The 17,686-nt window shown below is 37.6% G+C and overlaps 1 protein-coding gene across 2 annotated transcripts in view; it reads left to right on the forward strand.

The window, feature by feature from the left end:
• The window catches only part of MDN1 (midasin AAA ATPase 1), a 140,073-nt gene that overhangs the window by 26,187 nt on the left and 96,200 nt on the right, over positions 1–17,686 (forward strand). For both annotated transcript variants that reach the window (XR_012508730.1, XM_074368618.1), the window contains exons 10-17: positions 3,099–3,292; positions 4,256–4,337; positions 7,590–7,685; positions 9,023–9,135; positions 10,538–10,686; positions 11,368–11,428; positions 16,588–16,799; positions 17,377–17,480. Coding sequence is in view for 1 of the 2 variants with exons in the window: in XM_074368618.1 (XP_074224719.1) it covers positions 3,099–3,292; positions 4,256–4,337; positions 7,590–7,685; positions 9,023–9,135; positions 10,538–10,686; positions 11,368–11,428; positions 16,588–16,799; positions 17,377–17,480 (1,011 nt within the window). In the remaining variant the exon portion in view is untranslated. The remainder of the gene's footprint in view (positions 1–3,098; positions 3,293–4,255; positions 4,338–7,589; positions 7,686–9,022; positions 9,136–10,537; positions 10,687–11,367; positions 11,429–16,587; positions 16,800–17,376; positions 17,481–17,686) is intronic.

Here is a 17,686-nt window from a genome sequence, read left to right on the forward strand (position 1 = left end):
TCCTCTTCCTTGGTGTAAGTTTTTAGATAAATAAGTGAGACAGGCCAACATTTTCAAAAACTTTGTCTAACATTTTAGGTGTTTATTAGCAGAGGGATTTTCAGAGTCTGGTGTATTACTGGAAAACCCTTGATCATGTAATTAATCTCTTAAGAAGCCTTGTCTTGATGATGTGATTTTATAACTTTACATCCTGTTTTGGGCTTGTGAGTTCCTTACCTCACTCTAGTTCCCACTTGTGTATTTATGTGTCCCATATGTCTTTCCCCCTCAACTATAAGCTCCTCCAGTAACTTACCTTTTGGGTCCCCAGCATGCACTCAGTGCCTGACACTTGGTGAACGTTTATAGTGTTGCTCTGTTGTTATGCATCTCTTTCTTTTGCTGTTGTATATGTTTAAATGTTTTGTTTTCAGACTTAAATTGTGAGTTTGTTCTTTAAAGGAGAGGCCTGAAGTTCACATTTAGGTGTGATGTATTGGGAGGATGGGGAGAACCTTTGACAGCTACTCTGTTATTGCTGTTTCTGTACTTGAAGTAAGACCTAGAACTCATCTTTCCATTCCTGTCATGGCAGCAGTGAGTCACTGCTCACAAGAAGTGCAGCAGGAACTTGCACCCCTCACCTAAGTGACATGTGTCGTATTGAGATAGCTGACTTTCAGAAGCTCGTGTGTTATTTCTAAGCTTCTGGACTTACTAATAAGTCCTAACAACATTCTCTTAAATGAATGACTGGTAGCTAAAAACCTATGTGTGTTACTTAGGAAATAAAATAATCTCCTGTGCTGACTTCATGGGGAACACAAAAAAAGGGCATTTCTGTTGCTGCTAACCCCAGACGTTTAATGCTTAGACGACTGCCTTTGACTTCTTGCTGAAATAGCAAATTATATTTCAAAGAGTGAAATACAATTTTTTATTTTGCGTGATGCTAGTTTCATACCTAGTAAGTGCAGGGAACTTGCCCCTGGCAGTTTTTCACCCTTATCTCCCCCACACACTTTGAATATGTGCTGGTGCTGAAGATGGCCTGCTTTCTCTGCTGGCAGTACCCCTTTGTGGTCCCTGGTGACCTCTGCCAGGTGCATCTCCCATTCCATGAAACCTTCCTGGGTCTCCCAAGCAGGGCTGACCATGTTGTCCTTTGTGCTGCAAGCTTGATTTTGCTTCCATATCTGCTTATACTAGGTGGAGTTTCTTGACAGTGGTCTTCATTCCTTATTTTGTTTTGTTTCCCTGTTCCTGAAACAGTGCCTGAGACAAAGTAGGTACTTAATAAATGCTTATTAAAATAAGTCTTTAAAATACATGTCAACTTGGTAACCATATCATGTCAGATTTGTTTATTACACGATACTGTTTGTAAATTTTGACATTTTTAGTAATAACAAGATTTTTTGGCTAAGGTAGAAAATGACCAATTGGTGGGTACATATAAATATTCTCTACTTAGAACTTTTTTTTCCAAATAACTGAGCCCTTTCTAAAGTGTTAAAGCTAACAAAAATTTTTTTACAAGTGCAAGTAGGTTGTTTTTCATCTTAATCATAAATATACGTGCTCATATGATGAAATTACTACTCAGAAATAAAATAAACTCCTGATATGTTCAGTAATATCTGGATGAATTTCAGAAACGTGCTTAGTAAGAGAAACCCAACTGCACACTATATCCTTATGACCCCCTGTCTATGACAACTTGAAAGCAAAACTTGAGAGATTAGAATCAGGAAGGAAGTGATTACAGAAGGCTCACAAGGGAACTTTCTGTTTCAGGAGTGATGTAAATAAGTCTGTCTTTTGTTTGTTATGGCCAATGTCCATAAATACATGATCAGTTTTGAAAATATTCCCTCCACACACAAAAATGTATATTCTGTATTTGAAAGGTCCACATGTGTATCCCTTAAAAAGTGAATTTTTTTATTTTATTGTTCTCTTCTGCCCTTCCTTAATTTTTAATACGTCTGAAGTATATGTTTTCAATAATATTTGTTGTAAAATCCTCTAGTTAAAAAAAAAAGTATGAAGAAATCAAAGCTATGAGATCTATATCACCTGATACAACATTGTTAAAAGATTTAGTTCTTGGGCGGGGAGGTGGGAAGGGATAGACTGGGATTTCAAAATGTAGAATAGATAAACAAGATGATACTGTATAGCACAGGGAAATATATACAAGATCTTATGGTATCTCACAGAGACAAAAATGTGACAATGAATATATATATGTTCATGTATAATTGAAAAATTGTGCTCTACACTGGAATTTGACACAACATTGTAAAATTATTATAAATCAAACAATGTTAAAAAAAAGATTTAGTTCTTTATCTTTGTAAATATGTGGATGTTACATATTTATTGTATATAAAATATGGATATTTAATATATAAATTGGAATCGTGATGTACTTCTCAAACTAATTTAAATGTACTAGATGGTAATATTTCTAATATAGACTTAATATTTTCCTCCTTCTCAAATAGACTTGACCGAACAAATCCATATCAAAACCTTGGAACCAGTATTAAGAGCACAAAGCATTATACTGCAAAAAATTCTCAAAAGTTACCAAAGTGAATAGGACTGGATCTTTTGCTTTTTTTAATTGTCTGCTTTTTAAAGATCAACTGCTTTTTATCAGGACCTAACACGAGCTCCTTTTACTGTGGTCTGCTTTTAAAACCTTATGTTTCCTTTTCCCATTAACTGTTTCTTATTTGCTTTTGGCTGAGAAATGACACGATGACTGTACTAGAATTGTTTACAGTTAGAGTACATAGTACTTGCAGGATCCTTCAGTGAGTAAATGCCTAGGTGCTGGATGCCTGTGTTGCTTGGACCCCTTCCCCATCTAGCTTGTGTACCCTAAGCTGTGGTGAGATTGCCAAATGACTGAGTTCTGGCCAGGGAAAACGAAGGTTTTTGAGGAGTTGAGGTCATGGGTAAGGGTAGAAATTCATAGTAAAGATGGCAGATTTCACAGAGAATCCATTTTTGGTTGACTAATGCCAGCAGCAGTTTACGTCTGCTTTTAAACATCACTACGCCTACTGCTAAATTTTCTTTCCTTTTTTTTCTCCCGCTGCCAGGTTCTTCAAAACAAATATCCCAGTTTATCAGCAGCAACCGATCACCTGCTTGACATTTACATCCAGCTTACTGGAGAGAAACATCACTCTGTGAGTGATAGTTCTGTTGGAGGGGAACAGGCACCCGAAGAAGTTTCAGAAACCAGAAGAGGAAATAAAAGACTGACCCTTGAGGGAAGAGAATTGTCTCTACGGTACTGGGCTAGACACTTTTGAGTTGGTATTTTTAAAACTGCTTCCCTTGTGGGGAGGGTAACTCAGTGTTAAAGCACGTGCAGAGTCCTGCAATTAATAATAAATAAATAACTCTAATTTACCCCCCTTCCAATTTTTTTTTTAATTAAAAACAAAAACAGAAAAAACACTTCCCTCCAAACTTCTTACTAGCTGGAACTGAATGGTTACAAAAAAATAGGTTTTGAAATTAGACCTTTGGGTCTAATTTCTGAGTTAGGAAGGTTTATAAAGGTAACATTATTTTAGTTTTAAAAAATAACTTTTTTTCCTTATTGAGAGATAATTGACATATAGCACTGTGTAAGTTTACAGTGTACACAGCATAATGATTTGACTTACACACATCATGAAATGATTATTACTGTTAGTTTGATAAACATCCATCATCTTATAGATACAAAATTAGAGAAATAGTAAAAACATTTTTTTTTCTTGTGAGAACTCTTAACAACTTTTCATTTATAATATACATCAGTGTTAATTATATTTATCACATTGTATATTATATCTCTAGTACTTATTTATCTTATAACTGAAAGTTTAACAGATAACTTTAAGAATTGGGAATAGTTACTGACATAATTCTTTCACTGGTTGTCCTTCTGTGACAGTTGAGGCCTTAAATAAGACCCTTGGGTTTTGCTATATAATAGAATCCTGGGCCTTTGTGCTTCATTCTCACTGGTTGACTTTCCCTTTTAGAAGTGAGAATCAGAAATGGGGCAGCCCCCCTCAGTTTGCCCTGGGAGTTAGTTGCATGGATGGGGGAGAAGTGAGTCAGATCACTTCCTAGTGATCTTTTTTCTAATCTTTTTTCTAATACCATTTGTCTTCACATTGTTAGTGTCCCCAGATGCCTTTGCTGTCTTTGGCCTATGGTCATTTATTTCTTGACAACCACCCCCATTTTTTTTTTTAAGGGATCTACTGAATTGGTGTAATAGAATTGCCCACAGCTTTGACAGTCTGTCTTCATCAGCATCATTAAATATTTTTCAAGAGGTAAAATACAATCTTCCTACTTGTTTTCTCTGTGCTCTTTAAGGCTGTTGGTTTCCACTGTTATTTTCTGTCCCCTGCCTGCTGTCAAAGTTTTTGTTTTGTTTAGGTGCTATTATTATCCTTAGCTAATTAAAACTGAACCAATCTTGCCTTTAAACTAATTGGGCTTAATAAATGGTAACTACTAATTTCAAGTAAGTATAGTTTGAAATAGAGTAGTAAAACAGATACTGAAATTAAAGGTAAAATGAAAAGAAAATCTCCCAGATGATAATAATGCTGTAAAATATAAAATGTTTCTAAGATGTTTGGTATATATTTCTATATATAATTTCTTAGTCTATTTGATAGACTTGTCTGATCCTACCACTTGCCTCAGGAGGGCTTTGTAACTTTAGTCCAGAGAAATTTATGTGGGAGTTATCATGTACATCCTTGTATGCTGGGCTTGGGGAAAAAAATGTGTTCTGCCGGGGGGAAACCCTATTGAATTACAGCTCTGCCATATTCAATGAAGAAAGAGATTTATTCCCCGCCTGCTTAAGAATAAAGTGGCTACTTAGACATTGGGCTCTTAGAACACTGACTGCTTTTGACTATAAAGTGTTCTGGTTTCTGTCAGCCAGTCAGCCAGGACTGAGGAGAGAATAGCAACCCATTTTGGTTAGCAATATCTCTGTGTTTGGTCAGTTACTCTGGGTAGAAAGAACCCTCATTTGGAGTCCACACGGAAACTCCAGCCCTGCTGCACCTGAAGTGCTGTGTGCCAGTCCAGCCTCCTTCTCTCCAGTGAAACCTCCTTCCCATTCACCAACATTTCTCATCCTTCTTATAGATAACCTTGTTTTGTACTTTTAAAATAAAACTGGCATGGAGAGGATTTCTCTTCTTCAGTTTATATTTTAGAATGTCTTTTTGTGTGTATAAAACTACTTTACTGAGATTTAATTCACATCCCATAAAATTCACTCTTTTAAGAGTGTACAATTCAGATGAAAAAGGAATATATGTATGTATATGTATGACTGAAACATTGTGCTGTACACCAGAAATTGACACAACATTGTAAACTGACTGTACTTCAACTGAAAAATAAGTAAATTATTAAATAAATATTTTAAAAAATATGGGCAGAATTGATAATCCCCTAGCCAGGTTAACCAAGAAAAAAAAAATAAGTGTACAATTCAGTGTTTTCTAGTATAGTCAACAGAGTTATGCAGCCATCACCACCATCTAATTCTACAGCATTTTTATCACTCCCAAAAGAAACCCTGTACCATTAGCTGTTACCCCCACTTCCCCCCTCTGCAGCCCCTGGCAACCACTAATTTACCTTCCATCTGGACATTTCTATAAATGGAATCATACAATATGTGACCTTGTTATCTTCTTTCATGCAGCATATTCTCTCGGTTAATCCATGTTTAGCATGAGTCAGTACTTCATTCTTTTGATAGCTGAAGAGCATTTCATTGTATTGATATACTATGTTTTGTTATCTGCTCATTTGTTGATATTTGGGCTTTCACCTATTGTGAATAATGCTGCTGTGAACATTTATGTGCAAATATTTTATTAATATAGAAGCAATATATATGTATTGTTAAAAATGAGAAAAGATAGGAAAGCAAAACAATGAAATATTCCCCCAGAGATTCCCTCATACTGTTAATACCTTGATGTAGCTCTTCTGTATCTTCCTACTCGTATGGGAATAAGAACTCTTCCTTTATCAGCTCCCCTCCGCCAACACTACCTTGCTGAAGCAATCTGACCAGTTGTTTTACAGTTTTCCACCTTCTGGCTTTATCTGGCTTCTTCACTGCTTTGGCACCAACTGGTGTCCGACAATTCAGTCCAGTTCTGATACTGGCTACCTAGAGTTAGTGTAGACCCTGCAGGTTCAAGGGCTTGGTCCTCCACAGGACTGCCCCCACTTTAGACTCCAGCCGCAAGTCTCAGAGGCCCACCTACACTGATGCCCTGTCAGCTGTAAATTCAGGGGTTCCCACAACTTCAGGTACCATAATCATCTCACAGAACTGATTGGAGGCTCTACATGTACTGTACGTGTTACAGTTTTATTATAAAAAATATAACTCAAGAACAGTCAAATGGAAGGGACGCATAGGGCAAGGTTTCAAGAATCCAAGCACAGGCACTTCTGTGGAGTCAGGGTGTGCCACCTTCCTGGTACGTCACTTTGTCCACCAGCCAGGAAGCTCTCAAACTTGGAAAGCCCAGCATTTTATTGGGGTCTTTTTCTGTCATTGGCTGTAAGATTGAACTCAGTCTCCAGCCCCTTCCCATTTTCCAGAGGGTGGAGGTGGAGCTGGACGTTTCAGCCCTCCAGTCAGTGCTTAGTCTTTCTGCCCTGGGTCGTTCCTCTCTTAAACTGTCTAAGGCCCATCAGGAGTACGTAGCCTAATAAACCCAGTGCGGTCTGTAAGGGCTCTAGTGAGTAACAAAAGACACCCTTACTCCCGGTAATTCCAATAATTTTTGAAGCTCTGTCCTGAATTAGGGACAAAGACCAGGTAAATTATTTTTTAAATGTTTGCATGACATTTATTGATATATCACACTTGGTAATTACATGGAACCAGATATGTTCTTTGTTTTGCCATGCCAGTGGTGTCCCTTCCCTTGTCATTTTATCTCTTGTCTTTCCTGTAAATAGAACTTTAACAAAATACTTGATATATTCAAATTCAGCTTTTTGGAGGTAGAATCCATTTTTGGAGGTGATATGTACCTTATATTTCATTCTGGTGGGAGACATGTATCTTGTTGGCCTATCAGTAGCTGCTAAGATTAAGTACTGGGTTAGGATAATGACACTGTGATCCCTTTATTGCACATCAAGAGTTTCCCTTTACAGTTAGAAAGTGATCTTTTGGTGTTACCTCCACTTTCTGAGAGTCATTTTCCCCGACAGAACCATATACCCAAAGATTAATGCGAATTGCTATTTTTGCCTGAATTTTGGATTTGCAAACCGAGGGGCTTCTGTGTGTGTTTCTAATTAACCAGTATTTTGATAGTAAAACCTCCACATTTTTTTTGTGCCCTCTGTTATGATAAGGTCCTTGAGTTTAGGGTTGGTACTTTAGTTGTACTTTCCTTGGTCTTGCAGAAATGGTCCTGCCGGATTTTATGTTCCTCCCTTTTGTGGGCTGGATAATGATGCTCTGTTAATAATGTATTATTTTAAAAGTCAGTTGGTGTTTACCTTGGTTATTTTAATAGGCTTTGGACTGTTTCACAGCAATGCTTTCTAAGCATACAAGCAAACTGAAAATGGCAGAAGTCATTGGAAGCAAATTGAACATTTCCAAGAAAAAGGTATGTGGTGCTATTTTTACTTCCCTCTTGAAAGGAGTCTGGGATATTTAGCTTACTTGATGGTCTCTGTTTCTTACCTGAAACAGCTTTTACGAGTAACAGCCTCCTCTGTCAAAGTCGGTAGTTTCACTGCTGCCCCTCAAGGGCATAAAGCCCTCACTGCCTCCTAGATGGTGGTTCTCCTTGCGTTCCACATTCTTAAAATGAGCTTCCTTGCATCCTTTATCTCACTCATGCCTTATTCTCCAGTGTTTTAATGAGCATGTTATTCTGTAGGTTGCGGACTCAGGACTGGAACCATGTCTTAGTAACACCTTTGAGTATAGTTTTGTGCGTGGTTCGATTTTTTCCAACTTCTTATAATTATTATCTTCAATCAAAAAAGTTGAAAAGTACCAATGAACACCTGTATACCCATTACTCAGGTTCCTTGTTGATACTGTTAATATTTTGCCCTTCCTGTTTTATATCAAAAGATGTATTTTTGGAGGAGAGAACCTTTCAGCAGTGGTGTTGGTGGTTGGAGAAATGTGTGGGGCCCATCTTGAGGCAGATGTCTGGTGTTCCCAAATGCATCTTGACTCTAAAAAGCCACATGTCAGGAACTGAGATGGTTAGAGGTGTTCCTTAGGCTTCTGAAACTGTGGGGATGATTTTGGCTGCAGGTAACAGAATGCCTACAAAAGGGGGCTTAAACAATAATTACAGTAGACAAGAGAAGTGAAACTACCACAGTTGGCTTAGATTGATCAATATTCAACCTGTTTGGTTGAAGAGGGGCTCACCTTCCCTGAGCAGTTTACCCCTTTCACTCCTGCCCCAAACCCTGAAGAGAATCTGCATACTTCGGGTTAGTGATAAGGACAAGGCTTTTGGGTAGGTGCCCTGGCCTGTCTGTCACACCTTCTCTTTCTGCTTTGGCAGTTGTCAGATATATCATAGCTTATTCAAGTCACTGTTTCCTGCATTGTGTTAGAAATTTAAAGCAGAAGAAAGCATAGCTGAAGAAAAATTACTTTGATTTTTTTTTCGTATCTTTTAGGAGTAAAGCTTTTGGTTCATTATGTTCATTTTACATATAGGTAGATATAAGCTTACTTGAAGTAATAAAAAATACTGTTACAGGGAGTCGTTCAAAATCAGTGTTTTTAAAAATATATTAGAAACTTGGAGAATTTTTTTTAATGTAATTAGGAGCTAACTTGCCTATCTTGGAAGTAAGTAGAAAGTGCTTCTTAGTAGAAGGCATGTTAGAGAGACACAGTGAGCTTTATGGGTGTGGAAGTGTTTGAAGAGTATATAGAATTTTATTCCAGTAAAATCTTTCCTTCCCATAGGCTGAATTCTTCTGTCAACTTTATAAACCAGAAATTGTGATCAATGAGTTAGATGTGCAAGTGGGTCGAGTGCGGCTTCTTCGGAAACAAAATGAGGCTGTCCACATACAGAGGTAAAGAGGGCTCTGAATTTACCTGAGCACTGGGACTGTTGGGAACTCTATGGCAGGAACGTCTAGTCCAGTCCCCTAGCTGTAAGCACAAGACATATCTGAACTGAGATCTCTCCAGCGTGCTGGATGGTAAGGAGCAGTGACTTCCCGCAGTGTGTTCTCTGAAGCTGGGTGTTAATAGTGGGAGGCAATGAGGATGTTAGAGACTTGGGACTAACCAAAGGTATATCTTCAGTGTTATTCTTTGTAGCATTTTTAGCAAAGTAAGCCTCACCCAGAAGTCAGGCCAGGTCCTAACAGGCTAGGTCCTATTAATTCCTTGAAGGCTGGAATTAGGTAAGATTCTGAGATCTGGACATCATTCGTTAAATACTTACCGTATGCCTGTTGTGCGAAGGGCTTTTTTGCATATGTTTTCTCATGTAGTGGTTATAGAAATTCTGTGAATTAACACGTGTGTCAGTGTCCTAGGGCTCTTATGACAAATACCATCAACTTGATGGCCTAGAACAGTAGACATTTAATCTCAGTTCTGGAGGCTAGAAGGCTGAAATCTAGGTGTTGGCAAGGCCACACTCCCTCCGAAGGCCCTACGTCTTCCTGGCTTTTGATGGCTCCCAGCAGTCATTCATGTTCCTTGCTTGGTAGCTATGTCACTCCAATCTCTGACTCCATTGTCACATGGCCTTTTTCCCCTGTGTGTATTTCTTTGTGTCTCTAAATTTCTCTTTCTTTGTAAGGATACCAGCCATTGGATTTAAGACTTACTCTTAAATCCAGTATGATATGATTTTATTATTCTTATTTTTTTTTCCAAATAAGGTCAAAATCAGTTTCTGGGTGGACATGAATTTTGGGGGAAGACTATTCAACTCACTACAATTAGGAACTATTATTATCCAGATTTTATAAGTTAGGAAACTGAGACTAAGAGAGGTTAAGTAATTTACCCAAGATGACATAAGTGATATAATGTCTTACCTCGATGTTTTGAATCTCCAGAGCCTCGTAAAGTAACCAGGTTCGTAAATGCTCCATGTCTATAGAATGAGCGAATTCTGTAATTCGTTATGTTGAAAGAAAGAACATCTGTTATAGCATGAAGATATCACTTTGTTTTTTTTAAAGAAGTACTTTATTTTTGTTTCAGGGTTTTTTTTTAATTGAAGTATAGTTGATTTACAATGTGTTAGTTTCAGCTATACAAGAAAGTGATTCAGTTATACATACTTATCTATTCTTTTTCATTCTTTTCCATTATAGGTTATTACAAGATATTGAGTTATATAGTAGGACCTTGTTGTTTATTTTATATATAGTAGTTTGCTCAGTTGTGTTCTTGCTCTTATTTGTTAAGTCTGGAAAATCCACCTCTTCAAAGCAACAGTATTCCCCTTTCCAGGGAGAAGCTTACCTTTGCTGCTACGAGGCCATCCTCCGTTCTTATTGAACAGCTTGCTGTGTGCGTCAGCAAAGGGGAGCCCGTGTTGCTGGTGGGAGAGACCGGGACTGGCAAAACCTCCACTGTCCAGTACTTGGCTCACATTACAGGTAACTCCTAGAGGGGAAGCACCCTGCCCCCAGACAGTAAACATTTCACATTGACCGACTTTTTTAAAAAATAGAAAGTCCAAAGAATGCTGGAGTTTAAAAAGTGCCACTACTCCATTTCCCCTGGAGAGAAGCACTGGAAATTTTTTCCTTGGAAATAATGTGATCTTTCCCCCTGGAAATAACCACTGTTAACAGATTGGTATCAACTTTTCTTAGTTCTAATCTGTGGCCTGCAAATACATACAGATATGTCTTTGTTTTAAAACAAATGAGATTCATACTGCGTGTATTGCATTTAGTTAAGCAAACTGGACATCTTTAAAAACAGAATGACCTCATTCCTATACTGATGGCTTAATAATAATTCCACGCTGGATATTTATTTTTATTTATTACCAAATAAATCATAGACATTGATTTATTGAACAATTTTTTTTTGTTATTTTCAGTTATCTGATGCTGGAGCAATAATACACAGTGAATCTTCTTTTACATATTTCTCTGGGTTAGGTGAAAATTTTAAATAGTTAAGATTTCTGAACGTAAAATGAGAGGGTCAGAGGAAATGCACATTTAAAGATTTACCCTATGTCATGTCCTCACATCCTTAAGGGTCATACTGGACGTTTTCAGTCTTTACATTTTCAGAGTAACCCTTTTGCCCTTTCTTTATTAAAGGCCACCGTTTGAGGGTTGTCAATATGAATCAACAAAGTGACACTGCAGACTTGCTTGGAGGGTAAGTGTGGATTTAAATTTTTTTTCTTCTTATTTCTGTGCTCAGGGCTTGAGGTGAGAAATACTGTTTTCCTATAAAGCTCAAAACTAGCCTTGGAAAAATATTCAAAGAATTGCTCCCTTATCCCCACCCCAGCAGAGTATTTATCAGAATTTATTAAGGAGCTCTTGGGCGGGTAGATGCTTCTCTTCCTTTTAAAGAACATTTGACATTCTTGCTCTCAAAGATCATGCTGGGAGGGGAGGAAAACAAGAAAGCAAGTATGTTATCAACTAATATTTGTGTGTACAGTCATGATCTGAAGCATGTGTTCTGGAGTCACACTGCCTTCAAGCTAGACTCTGCTGCAGTCTGATTACTGTTGAATTACTGATTAAGTTGCCTCTACTTGGTTAAATGGGACTTGCTCATGGGACTCCACTGTGGTCATTAAAATGCACTTGTTCCTTATTGGTGTTTTTGAATTATGTTAGTTTCATGAACAATTAGTCTGTGCTGAAGGCTGTAAAACTGATGGATGCCGTTGGCATACCTTACGTTGAGCGGTACTGGGATCGATCCCATTAACTCTACAAACAGTTGCTTATAAAAATTCTTAAAAGTGTAAAACAATAGAATTTATTGTCCTTTTTGCTCTTTATGGCATTTGCCAGAAAGTTCTTTATTTACTCTTTTTTTTTTTGAGGGTCACATCATGCTATAGCATTATTTTTATTTCCACTCTTTTCTTTGTCTCGCATCCCCTCCTGCTCTGGATGGAGTGCTACTTTGGAAACCTGCTTCCTTTGGTGCTTCTCATTTTCTTACCCTGTCAACCCATTACTTAGCGTCTGCTCTACACATATCACTATGTGTTTACATTTATATTCTGTATTAAAATCCACGAGCTGAGGCTTACATCTCTTACTCTAATTCTTCTACTTTATTTTTCCCCAGTGATCTTTCCACCTTTTTTTTTTTTTAATTTTACTTCTGTACAGTTAATTGACAATCTCCCCATTCCCTCACTGTGGTACTTGATAATGTGTTCTTACTAATATATGAAATTTGTTATTTTATGGGGCTTGTCTATTCTGCTATGCATTTCCCTCTATTCTGTATCTATATATATCTTCAGTAATATCCTACGATTAAGTATTCCTAACACAAATGGCATTAATGTTGTACTAAATGAACATGGACTGGATCTGTCTCTTCTAAGAATTTGTAGTGTTATGTTAGCCACTGTAAGTAGTTTTAAATGTAGTGAGTACACATTGTGCCCTGATGCAATCAATAATACAAAAAGATTGGACTCAGATATGATAACTAGAATTTTGTTTTGGTGTCAACGTGGTGAAAAGAATATATATCCATTTTTCCTTGTTAGTAGGTTAGCCTCCTAGCATTGGTTATCAAAAGAAAACTTACATATGCTTCAATTTTTGTTTTCTATCCTTTTGTATTACTGGAAGTGGTGTAAATCACATCTTTTGATATATAATGTATGTAGATGTATGAATGACTCCCTTGCTTAAGAATCCTTGTATATAAAATGGAAAGACCAGAAATGATTTTTAAAAGGCAAAGGAGTGGAAAAGAAAGGAGTAGGCAGGGAGATGGATAGAGAGGGGTAATATTTCTAACTTGGGGATTTGTGGTTTGTTTCATCTAACTGTGAAACTTGTCATGTTTTGTAATTCATAATAAAGATATTTTGCATTTATCAAATACTATGGTAAAAGATAATGAAAGAAATCTATAGTCCTAATTGGTCTGCTTTGCAAACCTTTAGATTTTTCTTTAAATTATTATTAAGGATTAATTTAATTATTATAAAGTGTAGTATGAATACAGTTTATAAAAGTAAGGCCTTCAGGGCCATCAGTCTTAAACTTCATCACCGTAGCTTGCCTTCTGATCTTTGTTCGCATACAAACCCTCTTATTTTTTGATTAGTGTTAGTGTGGTATATCTTTTTTCCTTGTTTAAACACATTTTGGTCTTTCTATTTAAGGTAGATTTCTGGTAGACAGCACATAAACCTTCATATTATTTGTGTGTAGAGAACTGAATCATATTCCAACGGAGTTGGGGTAGAGAGAGCTTATGAGACTATAGGAAAGAGTAGAGGATACAGAGGACTTGGATGAAGCAGATAAAATCATTCCAGAAAGTCTAGCGCTAAATGGCAAAGCACAGAACACAGATTCACAGCACTGACTACAGGAACAAGGATTGGGAGGGGCAGCCTCTGAGGAAAAAACAAATGTGTGGAGAAAGGGAAGGACCCTTGGAGAAGTTGACAATGAGGGAAAGAAAAAAATGGGAGGAAAATTAAAGATCTCATAGAAATAAAACAGCCAACCTGTGTCCTCCTTAAAGCCACACATGGGAACGGAAGATAGTAGGGCAGAAGTGCATGCTCTAAAACTCTGAATCCTGACCCCAAATGAAATGAGGTGTTATCTTTTCAGTTACTCAACATGCACTGTTTTATGTCTCTTGTACTTCATAATCTTTCACGTATTAGAAAATTTTCTTTTAGTTTAGCCATTTTCAAGTGAACTCCTGTATGTATGTGGTCTCTGTGTATGTAACAGAGACCCCAAGTTAATCTCCAGGAGGGCCAGGTGTTCTAGACCCTGCCCCCGCCCCCACCCCCTTGGCCTTTAGGTTTCTCCTGGGGCATCTTTTCTCTGCACAAGACACCTTGAAAACCCTGCTCTATAATGGTTTATAGTTTGAGTCACCAGTTCTCCCCTTGTCAGAGTGGTTCCCATTGAGTATTTGTGTTACAGTTTATTTTTTTCTTTTCTGAAATGTGTATGTATGTTTGTTCATTTTTTCATCACTTGAAACATATTGACTTAACTGTTCCAGCTACTACGCTTTCAGCTTTAAATAAACAAACTTTTTTCTTAAGGAGCTCAGTCTGATTTGAACTATAAAGCTATTTCTTTCATGAATTAGATATACTGAGCCAGTTACTAGTGGTAATAATTATAACAGGTAACTTTTAAATGGCACTCCTGTGCCAGTCACTATTTTGAGTCCTTTATCTGTGTTCACTCAGCCTTTTTAAAAACCTGTTAATTTTCACCATTTACACAAAAGAGAAATGAGGCTCTTGGGATTAAGTGCCTTGTTCAGGGTAATGGCTAGTCCATGATTTGGACCCAGGCAGTCTGTCCTGAGCATCTGCATTCTTAATCATTACTCTGTTGCCCCACTTAGCTTTGGATCCCATTTATTCTGTCATCTTTAAGACTAGCAATTTTATTTAAATAACATGTGTATTTTGTTGAATTTCTTACCACTTCTGTTGCCATTCTAGTTCATCATCTTTTGTCTGGTCCAGTGCAGGGGTCTCTCATCTTTGCTCTGCTCCTACCCTCCACACAGTCTCTCTTCTATTTAGTACTTACAATGATCTTTTTAATATTTGTGTGTGTGTGTGTGTGTGTGTGTGTGTGTGTGTGTGTGTGTGTGTGTGGTGATTAGATTTGTTTATTTATTTTCAGAGGAGGTACTGGGGATTGAACCCAGGACCTTATGCATACTAGGCAAGTGCTCTACCACTTGAGCTATACCCTCCCCCACAATGATCCTTTTAAAGTATAATCGATCACATCACTGCCTTCCTCAGATCCTCCCACTGACTTCTCAGTTGCATGGCATATCCTCCAAAGGCGTTGTTGTGGCGGTCAGGCCCTTCATAACCTGGCTGGGACACTTTTCTGACTGGTCTCCTTCCTTCAGCTCTGCTGCTGAGCTCCGGCCACGCTCCCCTCCGTGCTGCACCCGATGCTGCTGTTCCCTCTGGCCTCCGCTGCCGCCCACGGATACTGCCTTAGCTAAACCCTTCCTTGTCTGATTTTCTTGAAATTTCCGTCTTTAACACAGCCTTTTCTGATTATCACACCAAATTGCCAATACTGCCTTCCCCCACTCTCCTTTCACTTGATCTGTAGTTTTAACACTTACTACTTGATATTTTATAGTAGGAGTGTTTCTTTATTGTCTCTAGTTAGATGGTAAGCCACAGAGGGGCAGGACCTGGTGGGTCTTGCTTACACAGTGCCTCACAACCAGCAGGTGCTCAGCAAATCTTGGTTGAGTACATGGATTAAAGAAATGTCTTTATTAATTAATGGTTATTGCTTACTATGGATTTGAAATGGGTTTGAAGTTCTCTTACTTTTTCTGTCCGGAATCAGACTCTTCTGTGTATATGCTCAGTAGTAAGATGTTGGGTTTCACTCATCTCGTTGTTCCCCCTCATAGGCCAGTGAGTAAATAGTATCCGTGAGTTCTCTAATTGTGCTTGATTGTATTTTGGAATTGTTTCAGTTCTCAACTTAAGTTATTTTTCTTGGAAATAAAATTTATGTTATCATCCTTGAATTGTAATATTTTGTATCCTAGGCTACAGAAAATTGTATACTTGATATTTTCTAGAAACAATTAGTGTTGCTAAGGCAGCTTACCTTCTAGCTAGAGCAGCATTTCTTGACTTTTCATTACTAACCTCTCTACCCTGATATTAAATTAAAATTTAATTTAAATGAATTCCATAGCTCCTCAACTAGTGGAATTAAATGCTAAGGAATAAGAGGTAATTTAAATACTAAGAAATTAAAAGTTGAGCCTTGGAGGGCCACAAACCGTTGTAATGTCTAAGATTTTTTTGTTGCTCTCTCCCCCAATTTTCAGTCTCTTTAGGAGCAATACTCTCCCCCTTCAATTGACAGGACATGAGCTGAGTTCACTTTGCTTAAGTAAATCAATTTCAGATGCTATGTTTTTCTTCTAAAATATCCTGAAAATGTTTTGGTCAATCTTAATAAAATATGGTTTGTCATTAAGCGTACATGTTGTTTATTTAAACATGTGAGTAAAATAATGACATGCCTTTCACTGCCCAGTTTGGAATTTCAAATTTTTTCATAACTTGTTTATCTAATACTAGTTTTTACCTTTAGCATAAGCCCTTTAAGCACTTGGAGTAGAGAAAATAGATTATAATTTAAAACTTTAACATAGATTTTTAAGTATTTTGGTATTATTTCTGATTTTCATTAGGTGAAATCTCAGACCTATTGCTGTCTTCTAAGGCATGCTTTCCAGTTCCAGTCAGCTCAGAAGTCTGTGAATCACTTACTTACCTTTTGTTTCAGTTACAAACCAGTGGACCATAAGCTTATTTGGCTACCCTTACGGGAGGCATTTGAGGAACTCTTTGCTCTGACATTTTCCAAGAAGCAAAACTTTACATTTTTGGGACACATTCAGACCTGTTACAGGCAGAAACGGTGGCATGATCTCCTCAGATTAATGCAGCATGTGCACAAGTCGGCTGTCAACAAGGATGGAAAAGAGAGTGAAACTGGTAAGAATGTGACCCTGGTTGCTGGTGGGAAGACATGAGGCTGGGGCTAAGTTGGCAAAATTAGGAGAAGAGTTTAGGGGAAGAATAAAGCAGTACAAGTTAGTGCTTTCTAGGACTTAGTGCACAGGAGACTAGTTTTGAAGTGTAGCTGCTCCCGTGATTCTGTCGGCGTGATTTCCATAAAGACAGATGCTTGGTGCTGTTGAGGTACAAGCACCGCTCAATGCGCAGTAAGTCACGTATGCATAGAAGAGGTTAGTTCCCAGAAACTGGATTCCACACTGAATGGGGCTTTTGGCAGCTTAGTCATCTTCTCTGCTTCCTCATCTATTAAATGGGAATAGGAGTACCTACTTCAAAGGGTTTTTGTGAGGATAAATGGGTTAACCAATACATACGCAGATAAATAAACTGGGTAGTGTAGTGGCTGGCACATAGTTGGCATTATGTAAGCGTTTGGACTTATTTATACTTCTAGGATGTGATTTATGTGTGTTTTGTTAATTGTGTGTGTTTTTAAGTCATATTTATTACAACTCAAAATGTGTGTTAAATTCTTGTCTTTATTCTTTTTTAGGGTCACTACTAAAAGAGAAGTGGGAAGCATTTGGTCTTAGGCTCAACCATGCACAACAACAGATGAAAATGACTGAAAATGCCTTATTGTTCGCATTTGTAGAGGTATTTTGCTTTGGTTGTTTAGCTTAAGGAATATTGATTTGATGCAGAATGCAAGTTTAAGGAGGCTACTGTTTTGTATTCTCTTCATGTTGATGTTTTAGGGTTTGTTGCTTAAGAGTTAATAAACACTTAATGATACAATTCTTTGGGGGGAAGATTTTTTTAAAAGTCCTTTATACAAATTATAAAGTCTTGATGAGCACTGT

This window comes from Camelus bactrianus, chromosome 8 (assembly GCF_048773025.1).
Source record: "Camelus bactrianus isolate YW-2024 breed Bactrian camel chromosome 8, ASM4877302v1, whole genome shotgun sequence".
Classification (NCBI taxonomy): Eukaryota; Metazoa; Chordata; class Mammalia; order Artiodactyla; family Camelidae; genus Camelus; species Camelus bactrianus.